We start from the raw sequence: 19,022 nt of genomic DNA on the forward strand, positions 1-19,022 counted from the left end.
ATTCAGCTTCTGTTTATTTACAAAAATATATATGTATATGTATATAATATATATTAAACCCTCCCCCAGCTCCCACAATTATCTTTTTACTTCTACCCGCCCCCCCACCCCAGCCTTTTTAAAACAATAGGCTTCCTGGCTCCAGAGGCAGTTCCTCAGGGAAGGGTGGACAGCAGCGGCACCAAAGTCCTACAGGTCGAGGGTCCCTCCGTGCTCCCTGAGGACAGGGTGGGTGAGGGGAAGGCTCAGTCCTTGAACCCCTGAATACTGCAGAGAATGCGCTTCTGGTGTGCGGGCTGTGTGATCCCCATCTGCGCCAGGTCCCTGTGGGCAAGGAGGGGGAATCGGTGAGTCTTGGGCCTCAAGCCCCAGCAGGCGTCCCCCGCCCGGGCCCCCAGGGTCCTCACTCGGCCGTCAGATCCAGCACACACTGCATGGTGTCCAGCCCGGCGGAGTGGAAGTGCAGGATGTAGCGTTTCATTCGGATGGACTCCAGCCATTCAGCCACGCTCCGGTAGGGGATCCCATCTGAGCCACTCAAGCTGGGCAAGCGAAGGGTCACCCTGTGGGACATGGGCTGCCTCAGTCCCATGCAGGGGGATGCAGGGCTTTCCTGAACCCGGGGCTCTGCCTCTGTGCATCTGCAGGCAGCATTCAAGTTGGCTGTCTGAGCACAGAGATTATCTAGACTTTGTGGATTAGCCCGGCCATTGTCAGTGAACCCACTTCCTGGCCGGTTTCCTGGCAACAGCAACGGGCAGGCTGACAGTCCCGCTGCGCTGACAGACCTGGGGCAAGCGGCAGCCTCGCAGGTCCAAACGGAAGGTACCACCAGCCCACGTGCACTGCAGTGGCCAGCTTTGGGCAACCGATGGGGGCCAGTAAAGACATGAAGTATCGACTATCCCAGCTGAGAGGAAGCAGGGAGACGAGGTGAGCAGAGGCCCTGGAAGGCCAGCGTGGTCTCGGCTTTTTTCAGGGTGGCCCCCCGAGTTCTGGGAGCAGCCCCCTGCTCGCCACCTCCAACCCTGGCTGTTATTCTTGCACTCTGACACCGACAATACAATGAGTGTTCCTGTCCTAAAGCCAGCCAGAGCCAGAAACCATTAGTAAAGTAAATCTGCTGGGGGAAAATATCCAGCATTCCAGAAAGATTAGCACATGCGGTCTCCAGTGTATAAGGGAGTTGTGCTCCAAAAGATAGTTCCAAAAGTTGGAACTCAGAGCACATTTTCTCCCAGAAACAAGGTTATATATGGTGGTTTGATACAGAGGCCAGCACGCCAGGGCTGCTTTACCCGATAAAGCATTTGAAGCCTTGCCCGTCTCTCCCATCTTACCCCCCCCCCCCCCGCAAACAGTTGATTCTCCATATTCTGGCAATGTTTTTGGTAAAACACAATGATCATGTCCCTCCCATGGACAGTTTTAAAACATTGGTCAGTAGTTCTCTAGGCTCAGGATAAAGTCCAGACTTCTCTGCACCCTGCGCTATTTGCAATTGGCATGCCCTCAGTTCCCCAACCCTTGATGGCTACGGGATCTGGGCGCCTTCCCAGATCCCACAAGGTTGCCCTTTCTCAGTCACGACGCGCACCCCCCGTCTGCCTCCTGTTGGTTTCTCTGTCTTCCCCACCCCATTCTAAGTGGCCAAGCTCACTGGAGCGGGTATCAGGTTGGTAGCTCTTATATGTACTTTGCATCTTAGCGTGTTTGCTTCCCATCTTCCATCAAACCAGAGCTATGGAGGGCGAGACGCCGCGTCTCCTCCAGCAGAGCGCTGTCTTCCCAAAGGTGCAGATTTGGGGCTGCCTCCTATGCCTGACTCTGTTGGGAGCTCCACAGGCCCAGCGCTCGGTGGATGTGGCCAAATGTCCATTTCCGTTCTCCTAGATCTGCCCTCCCCGGGGTGGTTACCTGGGATCGAAGTTGGCAATGGTTCGCAGGGAGTGGGGGTTGGCATGCAGATGCTCCAGCTGTGCCTTCAGCTGGTGGAAGGGGGGCCGATGGGCACAGTCATGGGCCCAGCAGTCCTTCATGAGTTCATAGAGGCGGGCAGGGCAGTCCACGGGCGGGGGCAGCCGGTACCCATCCTCAATGCTCTTCATTACCTGCAGCGAGGAAGAGGGTTAGAAGCTAACCCAGCAGGCCACGAGGAAGCTCTGTTCACACGAGATCATCGTAGTGGAGCCTCTAGACCCCCTGACCAGGATGGCCATAGTCAAGACAACAGGGCATGAGGTGAAGGGGACGAAAGTGGATAGGAATGCAGACAGACTGTGGGTCAGAAAGAAGAAATGAGGCCATTGGCAGGAAAGGGCCGTGGAGGATTTGGGGAGGGAAACACCTGGGCTCACCTCCTGATTGCTCATCTCCCCGTAGGGCTTGTCCCCAAAGCTGAGCACCTCCCACATAACGATTCCAAAGCTCCACACGTCGCTGGCCGCGGTGAAGATCCGGTGGGCAATGGCTTCGGGGGCTGTCCAACGGATGGGGATCTTCCCTCCCTAACAGGGCACGTGGGGCAGAAGGCTGATGTGTTTCGGGGCACAGAAGGGCATGGGAAGTTATTGTGTCCACATGAGCATGCATCGTGTGCTGTGCACATACTGACTGTATGTACGGCATGTAAGTGTGTGTGTGTGTGTGTGTGTGTGTGTGTGAGTGTGTGTGAGTGTGTATGTGATTAGTACAAGGCTCTAACCTGGGTTTCATAGGTGCCGTCAAAGTTGTCCAGGAGGCGGGTCAGGCCAAAGTCAGACACCTTGCAGCACAGGTTCTGACTCACCAAGATGTTCCTGGCGGCCAGGTCCCGGTGGACATAACTGTGGTCACTGAGGTAGTTCATGCCAGATGCTATGCCCTGCAGCATGGCCACCAGCTGCCCAGGGACCAGCTGGTCCTCCCGTTCCTGCAGCAGGGAGTGGGCAAGTGAGGGGATGGGCTGGGTCTCCTCTTCCTGGACCCAGAGCCAATGCCCAGGGCTCCGTGGCTCATCCCCCTTCCAAGCTGGTCCTCCGCCCTCCTTACCCTCAGGAAGGCATCCAGGGCTCCGTTCTGCATAAACTCCGTGATGATCATGATGGGCTTTCCTGAGACACAAAGCACATATCACACGGCGGCCTCCACCCCGTCTCCACCCAGAACCACACTTCCTGCCTCTGACAGCACATCTCCCTCCACTTCCGGTGGCCTCACCCCTCCTCTACCACTCCCTCCCGGCACGCTCTTGGACACCACCCCTCCTCGTACTCTTTGTGACAACGCCTTCCAGGTGCAGAATGTGCGGGTGGTTGAACTGGCCCATGATAGTTGCCTCTCGAAGGAAGTTCCACCACTGGCCGTCGGGAGATGTGTCTTTCAAGGTCTTAATGGCCACAGTCTTGGCACCCTGGCTGGGCGTTCTCAGGAACCCTCGATATACTTCCCCAAACTCTCCTGGGTGGAAAGAAAACAGGGTCATGGCCAGATGCATGGTCAGGCTCCCCAGGGGGACAGGCAGCGATATCTCCAGTCCTCCAGTTCCCTTTTCTTCTCTGGACCAGAGGATCAGAAACATGGTGTACCTTCCTCCCTGAGACAAGGGCTTGGCTGTACTTCCCAGGGCCAGGGGCCGGGAGTCTGGAACAGGAGTGCAGCTTTGCAAACTGTTCGGCACTGTCTCCCCAGTTAGCAGAGCCCTGATACTCAGGAGGTGCTGGGTGAGTGGGGGTCATGCAGTGGGGCTGGGTTCTGTTCACGAAGGGCAGGCTGGTCAGGGCCAGTACACAAGTGGCCGGGGAGGCTGACCACTGCCGCCTCTCTTCCGCAAGCTCCTCCGGTCACTTGGCCACACAATCGGCAAAGACACTGCTGAGCTTTGTTCTCTGTTCAGATCCATTTTCCCTGGTGACCCAAGGGATCGGGGCAGCCCAAGGACACTGGGCCCCTGGTGGGGTGGAATGTGGGGCTAGGAAGGCTCTGAGTCCCTCCCATGTTTGGGAACCATCTGAGAACAGCCTGAGCCTGGGCACAGCGACCCCCCCTCCTGACAAAGATGATGTGTTTAACGCTCTTTATCAGAAATTCCATAACCACAAAAGCAGATGGTGCAGGAGGCGGGAGCTGCTCCAGGACACCTGATAAGGGGGTTAAAACATGAACACAGTGGTTGCAGGACACAGGGTAGAGCAGGGAGGAAACTCATCTGGGAGCTCTTGGGCCAGAGGAGAGGCCGGCTGGGGTCCACTGGGAAGGGCCGGAAGGAAGGGGCCTGCTGGCCGCTCTGTGCTGCCACACAGGCAGAGGGGACCACAGGGCTCACCTTCCCCTATGACGGTGTCCACAACCAGCCAGGCCGGGTTGAGCTCCTGGGTGAAGTCCAGGGCTCCCTGGGCAGGGTCCTCATATGCCTGGAGGTCCACGTAAGGCTTCAGCCACAGCTTGTCCTCTGCGGGGAGAACAGAGAGGGCTCAGCCCAACTCCAGGGCTCAGGAGTACTGGGGGGAGGGAGAGGGAGGGGCCGGCAGACCCCGGTGCTCATTCTTCTGTTCCCCGAGGAGTCCTGTCCTGGCTGAAGTGAAAGACAGTCTCTATCCTCAGCAACGACGTCTGCATAGCGCAGCCATTCCTCCTGCCGTCTACATGCAAAGCTCGTGTGTCCTCACCATCCAGGGCCCAGAGCTGGGGCCCGGAACCCAGACCCGAAAGCGTGTTCACGGCCTCAAGTTACCCAATCGTCCCATGGCTCATTGACCCTAATTCCTCGCCTCCCTCCCCCCGCTGCTCACCGTACTCCTCCGGTCACTCCCTCCGGTCACTCACAGCTCAGTCACTCACAGCTCGTTCACATTCCAGACAAGCCTCGCTCCCGCTCTGTTACTTGGACGGCCCCTAGACTCCCCCTTTTGTGGGGCACCTAATGAGGTGACCAGGAAGCCCACATGCCTGGGAGGGCTTCAGGGAGCCTGCGGGCAGTCACCCTCCCAGCCAGCCTCAGCCCACAGACCCAGCCAGGGAGGATGAGGAAGGTTTGCCCGGAGCCCGGGTGCCGGTGCAGTGGCACCAACAGCTAACGGGCGATTGCACAGAGCCTCCGGGGGACTGTCAGTACGAGGTTAATTAACCAAAGTTAATTAAGTAGCAAAACACAAGAGCCCTGGGGACGAGAGAGCCCACCTGTGCCCCCAGAGTTGTCCTAGCAAATGTGGGGCCCTTGGTCCCGTCCCAGTGGCGCCTCCCAACACACACACGTGTGCACACACAGGTGCTCCTGGCTCACCTCTGTCCCCATCAGCGACACAATCGCGCTGCCTCTGCCGCCTCTGGTGCCGTCGCCACTGAGCTTTCCTGTGAGGGTTGGGGACCAGGTTCTTCAGGGGCCCAGGACCACCTCCGGGGCCCAGACGTGCTGCAGCTGAGATTTCCCCAGAAACGGCAGGGGGTGGGGAGCGGGTGGTGCGGGGACACTTTGGTACCAGGGGGTGGGAGGGCTGCTGGGCGGCATTCAGCAGCTTCTGCCAGGGCAAAGGGACCCAGGGTGGTGGAAGTGGGGGGGTGGGTGGGGGGCACAGGAACAGCACCTGGAACGGAAGACAAGCATTCCGAGAAGCAGAGCTACACCCAGCAGCAGCCCAAAGATGATGGCCACGATCTCTCCTCCAGTCACGACCCTGGAAACTATAGGCACGTGGGGTGAAGAAGTCTGGGGGTGCTCAGAGCCCCCAGGGATGATGGAGGCTGGCAGGGCACACGGTGTGTGTGTGTGTGTGTGTGAGGCGGTCTCTCGGTGGCTTTGGGTGTGCATTCCCCAACCGGGGAGATGGGTGTGAGCGTGGGTGAGAGAGCCCGTGGAAAGGGCCCCACCCAGGGAGCACCAACCTGCTCTGTCTGTCAATGGACACTAACCTGAGGGGTTAGGAGATGGGACAGGATGCTGGCTGGCGGTATAGGCATCAGAATGTGCGTCTGGGGAGGAGGTGTGGTGTGACTCCGCACGGGGCCATCCGCCCAGGCAGCGTCTACGTGTGTGTGTGCCTGCGTGCCTGTGTGTGCGTGTGCGTGTGCGTGTGTGTGCGTGTGTGTGTGCGTGGACGAGGAAGGAAGATCACTGACTGGAACAGGGTCTGAGAAACCTCAGGGGGATGACAGTCGCATGTGTGTTTGCGACAGAACACAGAGTAACCCACCCACCTGGTGGGCTGGTCCGAAACTCATGGTCAGGGGAGAAGGGGCCAGGGCCCAGAGGGGTCAGCATCCGGACTCTGACGGTGTACGTGGTGTCCGGCTGCAGTTCAGTCAGCAAGACCCGGGGCTCTAGAACCATCTGGTACCGTTCTTCATCCTGTGGATGGGGACTCGTGTTACCTGGGCCGTGCCAAACCAGACCCGGTGGAGGAGAAGGGCAGCCCTGGGAACACGTGGGAGGGGTGGGCTGCGGAGTGATCGGGGTGGGCTGCGGAGTGATCGGGGTGGGTTGCGGAGTGATCGGGGTGGGCTGCGGCGTGATCGGGGTAGGGCTCCGGAGTGATCGGGGTAGGGCTCCGGAGTGATCGGGGTAGGGCTCCAGAGTGATCGGGGTAGGGCTCCTCAGAGGGCTCTGTCCTGAGAAAGCCACAGGGTTCACTGCGGGCAGCTTTCTCCCATCCGGCGCCCCAGGAGAAGAACGCTGGAGGTGCTCCGCCGTGAGCTCACCTGGTTCAGCACGTGCAGCTCGTAGCTGAGGTTCCCCCCGGGGCTGCGAGGCCGGGACGCCGCCCAGGTCAGCTCCAGCTGCCGTGGCGCCTTCTTCACCAGCCTCAGGGACAAGCCTGACAGGGTCACTACGAGTCCAGAGGGAGGAAATCACTTAAGAAGCCTCTCGTTGCTTCCTGCTGGTCAGTGTGTCCCTGGGGTCCTATGCCCTCCGGCCTCCTCCAGGCCCTGCTGGCCCCCCAGACCCCTCACCTGCACGCCCCATGCTGATGCTGAGTGAGGCGCTGGCAGGCTTGGAGGTACCCAGCTCCGACACTCCGTTCTGGGCTTCAACGTTAAAGGTGTAGTTGGCGTCGGGCTCGAGGCCATCCACGCACACGGCGGCCGTGGTGAGCCCGCTGGGCCCCGGGGAGAAGCGCACGCTTTCCCCGCAGGGCTGGCAGGGCTCCCCGTCCGGCGCTGCTTCCCGACACTGAGAACACTCCACATCGTATCTGACATCCTCGCGTCCCCCCAGGTCTACTGGGGGCTCCCAGCGCAGGGAGAGCTGAGTCCCCGAAATAGAGAAGCTCAGGTTTCGGGGGACTGAGGGGGGGCCTGTGGGAGAAGACAGGCCATCAGTAGGAAGCAGCACGGCCCTCACCGGAGCTGCTGGCCCCTAGCCTTCTCCCAACCCCGATTCTCCAAGTCCTCCGCGGCCTTTGCCCGGAGATTCGATTCCTAGTGGGGAAAAGGTAGCTTAACCGCATCTCTGCGTTCCTCCAGGGAGAGCAGTGGTGCGTGTTTGGGGCCTTTAAGTGGCCGGCACCTTGGATGGTCCCCGATATCTGATAAGCTCTGGAAAGTTCGGACCCCAACACAGGTTTAGCCAAGGTCCTGCACCTCGTCACGGGCGGCCAGGTCCCGGCCCCGGACTCACGCGTGCATGCTTTGGCGGGGCCCTCCCCAGGAACGCGGTAGTGCCCGCTCTCGCAGGTGCACACGGTGGCCCCTTCAGACTCGGATGTGCTGTGTTGGGGGCACTTGAGACAACTGGGTGTGTCCACGTCCGCCCTGTAGGAGCCTTTCGGGCAGGCTGGAGAGAGAATGACACAGAGCCAAGGTTGTCCAGTGTTTTACTGGGAGAATCACACCCCTCCCGCAAATCGCTTGTGCTGGGAACACCCCCGCGTGTGTCTCCCTAGGGCCTTGGGACACTCCGTTTAAAAATCACTGAGATGGGCTTCCCTGGTGGCACAGTGGTTGAGAGTCCGCCTGCCAATGCAGGGGACACGGGTTCGTGCCCCGGTCCAGGAAGATCCCACATGCCGCGGAGCGGCTGGGCCCGTGAGCCATGGCCGCTGCGCCTGCGCGTCCGGAGCCTGTGCTCCGCAACGGGAGAGGTCACAACAGTGAGAGGCCCACGTACCGCAAAAAAAAAAAAACAAAAAAACTGAGATGGAGCGTCGGCTTCCTTCCTTCCCTTGGCACCCGGTAGACCCTCCCCCGAGTGGTCCCTCCAAGTTCTTACCACCTCTTGAGTCTCCTTACCGAGGCAGCCCTCGACACCGCCGCTGCCGCCTTCCTCGTAGCCAGGCTCACAGTGGCACCGCCCCACTGGCACCAACCACTGGCCGTCGGGGCTGCAGTGCATGCGGGGTACACCCGAGGGTCCAGGGGTGACGTGGGCGTGGGGCAAGCAGGTCCCTGCCACTTCGGCCAACCCGCCTGGTCCAGGGAGAGTGTCGGGGAATTGGGCCAAGCCGTGCACAGTCTCAGGGCAGCGCTGGTAGAAGACCCGGACAGACACCAGGGCCACACAGGCACCCGGGTTGTGGAAAGCGAGGTAGAGGCCTCGGCGGGTCAGGTGGCCCAAGGAGCAGCGCTCCACGTTCAGTTTCACGGCTCCAGACGCAAGGTCTCGAATGGTGAAGCTCTGGTCTGCAGCCACTGTGGTTACCTGGGAAGAAGGGTGGGGAAGAGGGAAAATGGCAGAGTCGTGCTTCCTTCCCACGTAACAGAAACGACTGTTTGCTTAATACTTTGCAGTTTACACGGGCATAAACAGAGGGCTGATTACACGGGAGTTACCGAGCCAAGCATTTTTACGTGCATTACACTGTCGAGTCCGTGCAATAATCCTACAAGGTGGGATGCATCACCTTCCTCATTTGACAGATAAAGAAACTAAGGCTAAGAGAAGTTGAAGACCTCGAACAAGACGATACAGCTACTACATGGTGGGGCTGGGATTGGAGCCCAGCTGTGGGATGCTACAGCCCAGATAATTTCCACTCTTCAAAGGTGTTCCCAACCTCAGTGCCAACGAGGTGATCAGTTATAAAGTGTGTCATCATTCATTTATGACTAATAACAAACTTCACAACAGCTGCTCTTTGGAAAAAAATAAGAGTCCGTCCTATAATAATATGTTCCCTTCTCTTTTGCATTCCAGTATGTTTTCTTGAGTAGGAAAGAGAGGGAAGGGATTAAAAAGTAGCCTGCAGAGAACTGTCTTCCTACACAACTCTAGGGATACTTATGGGCGTGTGTCACACACGAATGTAGTGAGCATGGACGGGAAAAGTCCAAATACCTCTCCCCTGCCTCCACCATGCCCTGCTCTTATCTCAGTGGATGCTTGTAAAAGCCTCTGGAGTAGATGAGGCTGACAGTCATACTGTTAATAATAAAATATTATTATCACTCCTTTAAGACAAGGAAAAACAGCCCAGAGAGGTTAAGTGACACACCCCATGTCAGGACGCAGCTGAAAAGGTGCTCAAATCCAGACCTTCTGGTTTCTAGTCCCACATTCTTTCCACTATTCCACACCTACGCTCTCTTCCTGTTTCTGCCACCTTCTCTTTTTCTGAGTGGAGTGGGGTCATGGAAGGGAGTGGGGCAAGGATCAGTGTCAGGGCTGAAATGGCCCCGAGGGGTAGAAGCACCTTCTGGAACAGGGGCCGCCGGAGCTGAATGCCCACATCCTGGTCACTCTCCATGTACAGGAGGTTGAAGGTCTCTTTGCAGCCCAGAGGCTCAGCTTCCCCGGGGAAACTCTTGCAGTCCCGCACAGTGAACTGCAGCTCCACGTGGACACGCGAGGCCTCCTCCCCCCGGTAGATCCAATTGGAGCGAAGCCAGTGGTCAGTGTCTCTGCTTTCTTGCACTGGGCAGTCCTGGTACATGTACAGTGGTGTCCCGTTCAGTATCTGCTGCACCTCACTCCACTGTGAGAGGAAAACGAGCGTCAGCCTCCAAGCCATCATCACCTGTTTCCCAAATGCTCAATTTCTAGAATGGATGGCGAGGAAGCTGGTGTCAGAGATGCCCACGTTCACGCTACTTGCCCTGCCCTCTCCCCACCCCACGGCCCCAGGATAGTCGGTTAAATGTTTAGGGTCGGAGATTTCTTCGGATATAGCATGGGCAAGACAACACCCGCTTGACAACCCTGGCCAGCTCTGGACCCTTCAATGAGCCCCTCCAACTGCAAGAATATGAACACCATTTTTACCCTCAGCAGGGCTGTCAGGTACCCCAAAGGCAGATTTTTGTAGCAAAAGCTCATGCACAAAAACTTTCTGCCTATTTGTTCAGAGACGAGGAGACTGCGTTTAATATTAAGGCCTGTGACCTTTGGAGGGTGAGAACAAGCATAAAACTCTTCTGTAGGAGGGAATCTCACTCTCTACAAAATTCCTTCCAGTTACAGCCACTATCAAAAGCAACAACGGGGGCTTCCCTGGTGGCGCAGTGGTTGAGAGTCCGCCTGCCGTTGCAGGGGACGCGCGTTCGTGCCCTGGTCTGGGAGGATCCCACGTGCCGCGGAGCGGCTGGGCCCGTGAGCCATGGCCGCTGAGCCTGCGCGTCCGGAGCCTGTGCTCCGCAACGGGAGAGGCCACAACAGTGAGAGGCCCACGTACCGCAAAAAATAAATAAATAAATAAAAATAAATAAAAAAATTTTAAAAATCAACAACGGAAAGAGTTGGTTGGACCCCTAGATACCATCCAGACCATCCTTAACTTCTTTTACATTTAATCTTAATAATAATAACGGTCAGCACTAACGTAGCGCTTACCATGGGCCAGTCACTATTCTAAGCACTTTCGATGAGGAAACTGAGTCACAGTGAGGTTAAAGGACACATTGCCCAAGGCACCAGCTATTAAGAGGAGGAGCTGGGAGGTGCACCCAGACACTCTAAGTTCCAGAGTTTATGCTCTTAATCATTATGCCTCTATGTGCTTATTACAAAAAGTCAAAGAACAAAAACTTACATATAACAAGAAGTGAAAGTCCTCCCATCCATCCACCCATTCTTAACAACTTGGAGTAAAACTTTCCAGATCATTTTCAGTGCCTCTAGAGAAACATTTGAATATTTTTTCGTGTGCGTGTGTTTTTAACATAATTTTAAAAAATATACGTGTTCTTCTATAACTTTTTTTTTTTTTAACGAATAAAAAGTCTTTGAAAGATGTCCACAAGAGTATATGGCTCTACCTAATTTTTTTAGCAATCCATAAACTAGTATCCCACTGTACGGATGTACCATAATTAATTTAATCATTCATCTATTGTTGGACATTTAAGTAACTTCTAGTGATTGTTTACTTTTTAAGTAAACATGTAGATTCCTGTACGATTTCTATAGACCTGCTGTATCAAAGGGTAAATATAGTACAAATTTTATCAGAAGATACTGCCAGACTGTCCTCCACAAAGGCTTTATCAATTTACACTTTCACAATGCAGGAGGGCGCATTTTCTCAAAACCTCATCAACAGGGGATATTAATGAGCTTTTTACTTTTGGCAATCTTATGGACAGAACAGCTTCTGGCCATTTTAATGTACCTTTCTTTGAGGAGGAGGTTGTGCGTTTCTCTTTTGTTCATTATCTATTTGTATTTTTATGCAGTTATGTATTTATAACTTTGCCTGATATTCTACTGCTATCTTCTGAGTGTTCATTTGGATCGTTTTTTTTTTTTACATTATAGACATTAATCATTTGCTCGAAATGCATATTTCATATATTTTCTCCGTCATGCCATTTAATTTTGCTAATGATGTCTGTGATGTTGACATACTTTAAAAATTTTTACATAATACCATTTATCTTCTTTCCTTTTTGTGTTGTGTATTTTGCTTGGGAAGCTCTCCCATCCCAAACTTATAAAGATCTTCTATATTTCTCCTAACATTCTTTTAGGTTTGGTTTTTAGGTTTAGACTTTAATCTTCCTAGAATTAATTTTGTTGTCTGTAGAGTGTGAAGATATAACTTTACCTTCTTCCTTTTTTAAAAAAAAAATTATGGACACCAAATTGTCAGTTTATTGACTACTCTATACTTTCCACATTGATTTGCAATTCCAGTGTTATCACATACTAAAATCTCTAATATGCGGATTTGTTTGGGGACTTTCTATTCTGTTCCATTGACCTGAATATTCTCGTGCAATGCCAAATGTTTTAATTATAATTGATGTACTGTATGGTACGTTCTGATATCTGGTAGGACAAGTTTCCTATTTCATTCTTCTTCTTTTTTCAAAAGAATTCTCAGACATTCTTAAGTATATTCTCTGCCAGATGAACTTAAGAAGCTCTCAAATTCTATAAAATATTCCATTGATATTTTGGTTGCAACCCCCTTATTTTATAAAGAAGAGACTGAGGCCCATAGAAAGTTCGCTTTCCCAAGGGTTTTCATTGCTACTCGCAGCTTTGGGAAAAGGCGAGAAAAAGCACCCTTAACTAAAGTCTGGGGTGGCATGGGGGCAGGGGCAGAAGTATATGTTGCTGTGAGGCACGTATTTTTGTACTACGTTAGGAAGTTCAAAGATCAGACAAGGGGTGTCCAGGCTGCAGTGATAGAAGGCACCTAGAGCCTCTTCTTAGGAAGAAGCTGGGATGGGGAAGCCGGAATGGAAGGCTTGGGGTGAAGGTCAGGTGGAAAGGTGGTGGGGGTTTCATGCGCAGCTCATTAGCTAGACCACCAGGGCTGCAGCTGGACCAGGGGCAGCAGATGTTCCCAGCTATGACTCGCCTCCCCCAGTTCCAGCAGTGACAGATGGGGGAGAAGCAGCTGCTCAGGATCAGCAACAAGGATCCTTTCACTTACGGCTCTGGTTGCTACATAGATACATTCTGGGGAGCGTGAATCTGAATGTGTGTGTGTGTGTGTGTGTGTGTGTGTTTTGAAAAGATGGGGAGGGGGAGGGGGGGACAAGGCAGACAGTGGGAATGTGACTGCTGCTGTCTCCTCGCCTTCCTAGTACAAAGCTGTTGAGCCTGAGCTGCAAAAGGGGCCTTGCTTCCACTGCAGCCCAATTAGGGAAGAGCTATGTGGGTGGGGTGGCAGGGGAGGCCTGCGGGAGCCAGCAGACGGACCTGCAGCCCTCACTGTGGAGTGATCAGCTGCTTTATGAGACGAGGTGCCTGTCAGAGCTGGCCTAATCCAGGATTTTCTGAGCAGCCCCTCCTGTGGGATACATTATGGTTTAGTCTATTCATTCTAATGACAGGCCACTCCATGGGAGAGCCGAGAGTGGAGCCAGGGCCCTGGGACTCTGAGGGAAAGAAAGCAAGTAACTCCAACCCCAGAAATACAGGCTGGATTCCTCCTGGAGTAGGAAAGAGAAAAGGGAACCCCCAGAGGACAGGGTCTAGGACCAGAGGGAAGAGGCCTAAGGCCAGAATCCTGGAGGCTGCAGCACCTGCGGAGGCTCCGGTGTTTCCAGGGCCAGCTCTGCTGAGTGACAGAAAGGTGCTCTATGGGACTCACAAGATCCTACCTCTGCTCACTGGGTCTTCGGAATATCCAAGGAGGGAAGGGGCTTGAAACGCATGGTGTGCCTGGGCTGGGGAAGGCGGGGGAGGTGTCAAGGGCTGAGGGACCTCTAATGGGGCAGCTTTTAACTCAGGGAGAGTCAAAGACCCTTTGAAGAATTTGATGAAAACTCTGGCTCTCTTCTCCAGAAAAAAAAAAAAAAAGTCCACATACAGCCACACAACTTCGAATACTCTTTTATGGGGCTCCCAGACCCCCTGAAACCTGTCTATGCAACTCCACTGGGATGGACGGACCCCAGATTGAGGACACTCTTCTATGCTTGGGTCTCAGCTCTCAACCATCCCAGGGATGGTCCATTCTCTTCCCAGGAGTTGTCACTCTCATCTTCCCCCAGGTCCTCACAAGTATTCAGCCCTCCCTCGCTGGGACAGGGAGAGGAGGAGCCAGGCTTTGAATCGGTCCCCAGGGGGTGAAGCCTGACCCCCCCCCCCCCAAGGCTCCACACATTCAGGAGGCTCTGATTCACCTCCCCTCCCCTCCCCCTCCCAGAGGAGACACTTCCAGTTTTTCCTGCTCTTTTCTACGTTCCTCCACCCACCTCACCGCCCCATTTCACACTGGCCTTCAGCCTTGAGCCACCCTAGGTCCTTCCCTCCCCTGACACTTACCCCATCCTCTGGGGGATCCAGCAGCCAGCCCAGCTCTCCCTGTGCCTTGCTAGTATCCATCAGCGTGACTGAAGGTGGAGAGAAAGGGAGCCTGTCATCTCTGGGGGAGAAGGCCCCCCGCACACGTGCAACCCACATTCCTCTTCCTGGGCCCCCCCAGCCCCAAGCCTTCAGCATCCCGTTAACAGCTGTGAGTTCCTGAGATTTAGGGGAGGAAACCGGCCCAGGAAGGAGGAGTGAAGGGCTACGATGATTAGTCTGTCTTTCTCCCGAGTGTGAAGGGAGGAAAGCAGAGTGGGGCAAGGGTTGGAGCGCTGGACCTTTGACCAAAGTCAACGCAGGAAGCGTTAGGAAGAGCAGCCCCAGAGAGGACGGGCAGCCTCTCACTCGGCGAGGCTGGTGCAGCCTGGGGGACCCATCAGCCGCAGAACTGGAAGGGCGGATGGGCGAGAGAGGAGCTCAGCCTCTGGGGGTCATGAGTGGGCTGGGTGTGGACAGGGGACTTGGGAAGGGGGTCCTGGGTGCAGGGGCTCCCTCCCCCTGGCAAAGGGCCTGCCTTGCCCCTGATTGGGGGTGTGGACCGGGGGTAGAGACACAGCGGAGAGTCCAGGAAGCGGGGGTAGTAGGGTCAGAGAGCATGCAAGTGTCCACATGGAAGGCTTGACCCCTGCCTTCCGGAGCCCCTGCCTCCCGAGTCCTAGCCCATCCCCCAGCGGCAGGTCCCTCTGTCCCCCAGCCTAGGTTGGCATAAAGCGACTTCCATTTCTGACTTCAGAGGGTTCAGATCTCTGGGTTGGGCGCCTGAGGCCGGGGCTGCCTGGAAATGAGGGGTCCTCACCATTGCTGGGGTAGGAGGTCTGGACGCTGCTTCCGCCAGAAACTCACTCCCCACCCCCAGGAGAAAACTGCTGGCCAGCAGGGGCGGGGGTGACTGACCCGGGAAAGCAGCTGTTTGGGGTTAAAGACCAAAGACTGGCCTGGCCAGTCGATCGCCTGGCAGCCGGGCAAAACAAGAGCGCTGGAGAGGGGCTCTTGGAGAGGGCCTCCTCAGGAATGCCGACTCCAGGAGGAGGGGGAGGGGCGGGGCGGGGGTCGGTACCTTCCATGGCGCGCGCCCCCGGGGGCGCCGGGGCGCAGAGAAGCAGCAGCAGCCCGAGCCCCAGGGGCCAGCGCCGCTCCATGGCACGGGGTCGGGACCTGGGACCGAGGCCTGGACGGCTGGGCCTGGGTGCGAGGACTGGGCGAGCGGGGCCGGCCGGACAGGGGCGGGGGGCGGGGCCAGAGCCCGGGGCGGAGTCCAGGCCTCACCTGGATCACCTTCTTAAAGGGACAGTAGGGCAGGAAGGAAACCTGTAAAACAGGTAATAAACTTCAAAAAGTGGAGGCGTCTTGACCGGAATGAGACTGCGGGCGCCGCCTAGTGGGTGGGATCGGGAACTGACTCACCCAGTGCTAATTCTAACCCTAAACCCAACCCTGTCTCGATCCAGCCTTTCGCCTAATTCCACCTCGAATTTGTATTCCTCCCTCTCCCTTTCTTCAGGGCCCAGCACTGTAATAGACTCAGGGGAAGGCCGGGTAAGAGACACATCTTGATGCTCCCGTCGGGGAGGCTTGGATGACCATAATGCAAGGCGAGGTTTGTTGGCAGAGGAAGCAGGCCCAGCCGGGCGCACACTGAGTCTCCAGGGAGTAGACTGTGTGAGCCGGGTTTCGGTGGTAGACATTGGGCAGCACGCGAGCAAGGGCCTGAAGCCAGGGAGCCTCAAGGGGCCTCCGGGAGTGAAGGGCCCAGTTTGACTGCTGGGGCTCAGGATTGTCTTGGGAACCAGGCAGAAAGACAGGTGTGGGCCGGGGCAGGGAAGGTCTCGGTAAACATGTTAAGGAGTTTGAACGTTACCATGCCCTTTACGAAGCAACATGAGAAACGGGTGAGGGCTTCCGAGCGCGAGTGGTAGAGAAGCTAGTGGTGTAGACCCCACGGCCCTCCCACCTGTTGGAGACTGGCTTCCAGTATATTCGATACATGTTTCTTCAGTTTCTACCCTGCGTGCAGCAAGCTTTGAAAGCTTCAGAGAAGAGTACGACAGTCTTGGCCCTAAACGAATTGTTGTCTGAGGAGTGTCGGGGGCCAGGGCGTAAGGCAAGCACACAGATGGCTAAAATGACAGGTAGGAGAGGACCCCAGCAGAGGTGCAAATCAGGGGTGACAGTGGCTCCAAGGGGAGTGGTCGTCCACTGAGGAACGGCGGCCAGCTCCACTCCTGGGGCCTCTCCTTCCTACAGCCCTCTCTGGCTCCATCTCATTTGGGTGAATTATTCATAGTTTTTCTATCATTTAAATTGTTGCATGTTTTGGTCACCCTGGAGGAAGGGAGGTGATGCGTTTTAGGTGCTTATTTTATTTTCAAAAATTAATCCTTCTCGTGTTTCTTTTTTTATATACAGATAAGTATAAGAAGAAAATGGCTCATAGTTTCCCGGCCCAGACTAGCCTCACTGGCATAAATAAATAAATGTAATCCAAGTACATTAGTTGGAAAATTCACATTGAACAGCAAAGAAACAAAATGGAAAGTAGAATCCTCCCTCCTCCCACCCTCCAATTCCTGTCCCCAAAGTTACACACCATCAATCGTCTATCGTGATTCACCCAGGATGTTTTCCCCTATGGACACACCATCATATATGTCTCGCTCTAACCCCCTCTCCCCCCGCCCAACACACACGCATGCTTTTAGAATGTATATACAGAGGGGCGGTAGGATACTCAGGCTCTGCCCCATGGGCCTCTTTCTAAAGTAAAGGACTTCGGGAAGGAGGGGGAGGCTCCTGCAGGCTCACTTGGGGCAGAGCTTTGTGATTTCAGCAGGGAGGAATGGGCTAAGGGTGCCCAGCCAACAGAGGGGGGAAATGGAGCAAGCTCTGGACAATCGTGCTAGGAAATAAGCCAGACTGTGGTGAGGTAATGCATGGGCTCGGTGCTGTGCTTCGTTACAGTAACAAGACCCTTGGGACTCAAGGGGGTAGGGCGGGGGCAGCCCCATGCAGGGAGAGGTGGAGCCCAGAGGAGCCTGGCTCTTGTTTTCCGTCTGTCTCTTTGTGCTGGGTCTGGAAGTGTTGCAGAAGGGGAAGGAAAGGGCCACCTGTATTCAGGATGAGCCCAACTGGACAATTCCTCATTCCCTTTGTTGTAGGAGGGGGCACGCCTTCAATTTTGGCCTCTCTCCTTAACGAAGAGTGCAGCTTTGTAGAGTTATTTCCACTCTCTGAACCTTAGTTTTCTTGGAGCTAGGTGATCTCCGAGGCCATTTCCAGGAAAGATGTTGGGATATGGAGTTAGAAGACGTAGGCCAGCCCTTTTAGCATGTGTGTGTCTCTGTTTCCCTAGCTACAAAATGGGGTTAATCATCACGCCCACCTCATAGGGAGAGTGTGACGGTCAAAAGAGGAGAAAGTGCTTTGCTAACTGTAAGGTACTGAACAAACAGCAAACATTAATGTGCTGGAAGAATGATAGAGGCCAGGACTTTCCTGACCTTCTCCTACAGGCTTCCCCAGTTACTCCCAGAGTGGAACAACCACGAGGACTAAGATATCAATTTTTTTTTTCTTTTAAAAGCAACTTTAGAGACTTCCCTGGTGGCACAGTGGTTAAATATCTGCCTGCCAATGCGGGGGACACGGGTTTGATCCCTGGTCCGGGAAGATCCCACATGCCACAGAGCAACAAAGCCCATGCGCCACAACTACTGAAGCCTGCGTGCCACAACTATTGAGCCCACATGCCACAACTACTGAAGCCCGCGTGCCTAGAGCCCGCGTGCATCAACGAAGACCCAACACAGCCATAAATAAATAAATAAATGTATTTTAAAAAAAGGCAACTTTATTGTGGGATAATTTGCATAAATCGCACCCATCCCAGGTGTACAGTTCAGTGGGTTCTGACAAATGCATACACCCTGGTAACCACTGGCTCAGTGAAGTAACAGAACACTGTCACCACCCAAAAACGTTCGTGCCCTTTGCTGTCAATCCCACCTCTGGCCCCAGGCTTTCTGTTTTGCCTGGTTCAGAACTTCATGCAGTCTCCTGAGTCTGGCTTTCCCCCTTCAGCGTGACGCCCCCAAGTCCATCTACGTTGTGGGCGACTGCGGTTTGCTTCTCCTGTAGGGATGCCCTTGGATGTCAGTTGACAATACAAAATGCAAATCAAAGAGTTTTCCCCAGCTCTATTCTCCCAGGAGCCATAGATCTTTTAGCTGATAGGCCTTCCCAGAGGGACAGCTGTCTCCCCTCTCAGGTGGAGGGAACCCAAGTTCTCTGGCTCTGTTCTCATTCTGTAGTCAGGAAGGGAAGCCTGCACATCCCTACATCCTGGAGCTTCTGGGCTCTGGCTCCTCTCCTGCAGCACCAACCTTAGTACTACCCTGTTGAAATTGTCCACTGCACCCCATCACACCTGGTTCCTTGCTGACCTGGCATAAGATGAGATCCACCCAGCCTAGGTCAGGGCCTTGTACATCCATAAGTCGCTGGATAACATGCAGCTTAACCAGGAGGGTAACCCAGTGAGCTGCCAGCGACCACTATGAGAGCATCAATACAATTCGGTTTATCAGATTAGTATCAGGTCCCTAGCAAGGGCCAGCATGGATGGGACCAAAGCAGCTTTCTTTTGGCTGCATCCGGCTGGCCTGCACTTGCGGGCAGCCCTATCCAGGAGACTGTGTGGGCAGTGGGAAGAGAAGAAACAGCACTGTCCATGTGGCGTTCGAGTGGATTCTGCACATCTTTGATCCCTTTCCTTCTGTCTGTGCTCTTACCCATCTGTTCTCTGATCCTGCTTTACCATCAGGTGACAGGGGCAGGATCTTCATCGTTACCATTA

The 19,022-nt window shown here is 54.8% G+C and overlaps 1 protein-coding gene across 5 annotated transcripts; it reads right to left on the minus strand.

The window, feature by feature from the left end:
- Window positions 1–8: 8 nt before the first annotated feature.
- EPHA1 (EPH receptor A1) lies at window positions 9–15,362 on the minus strand. Of its 5 annotated transcripts, none has more exons than XM_067747264.1 (18): window positions 15,228–15,362; window positions 14,129–14,196; window positions 9,603–9,884; window positions 8,203–8,611; window positions 7,592–7,747; window positions 6,925–6,999; window positions 6,673–6,800; window positions 6,172–6,322; window positions 5,562–5,658; window positions 5,261–5,328; window positions 4,304–4,429; window positions 3,253–3,438; window positions 3,031–3,092; window positions 2,705–2,911; window positions 2,358–2,507; window positions 1,918–2,111; window positions 408–563; window positions 9–324 (listed from the first exon to the last, which is right to left on the minus strand). In XM_067747264.1, the coding sequence occupies exons 1-18, from the start codon at window positions 15,307–15,309 to the stop codon at window positions 246–248; spliced, it is 2,676 nt and encodes an 891-aa protein (XP_067603365.1). In that variant the 5' UTR covers window positions 15,310–15,362; the 3' UTR covers window positions 9–245. The 5 variants fall into 5 exon arrangements, with proteins under 5 accessions (XP_067603365.1, XP_067603362.1, XP_067603364.1 ...); XM_067747261.1 differs by having other exon boundaries at window positions 6,925–7,269; XM_067747263.1 differs by lacking the exon at window positions 408–563 and having other exon boundaries at window positions 6,925–7,269.
- Between the last annotated feature and the right edge of the window lie 3,660 nt (window positions 15,363–19,022).

The sequence above is a fragment of the Pseudorca crassidens genome, chromosome 8 (genome assembly GCF_039906515.1).
Source record: "Pseudorca crassidens isolate mPseCra1 chromosome 8, mPseCra1.hap1, whole genome shotgun sequence".
Lineage (NCBI taxonomy): Eukaryota > Metazoa > Chordata > Mammalia > Artiodactyla > Delphinidae > Pseudorca > Pseudorca crassidens.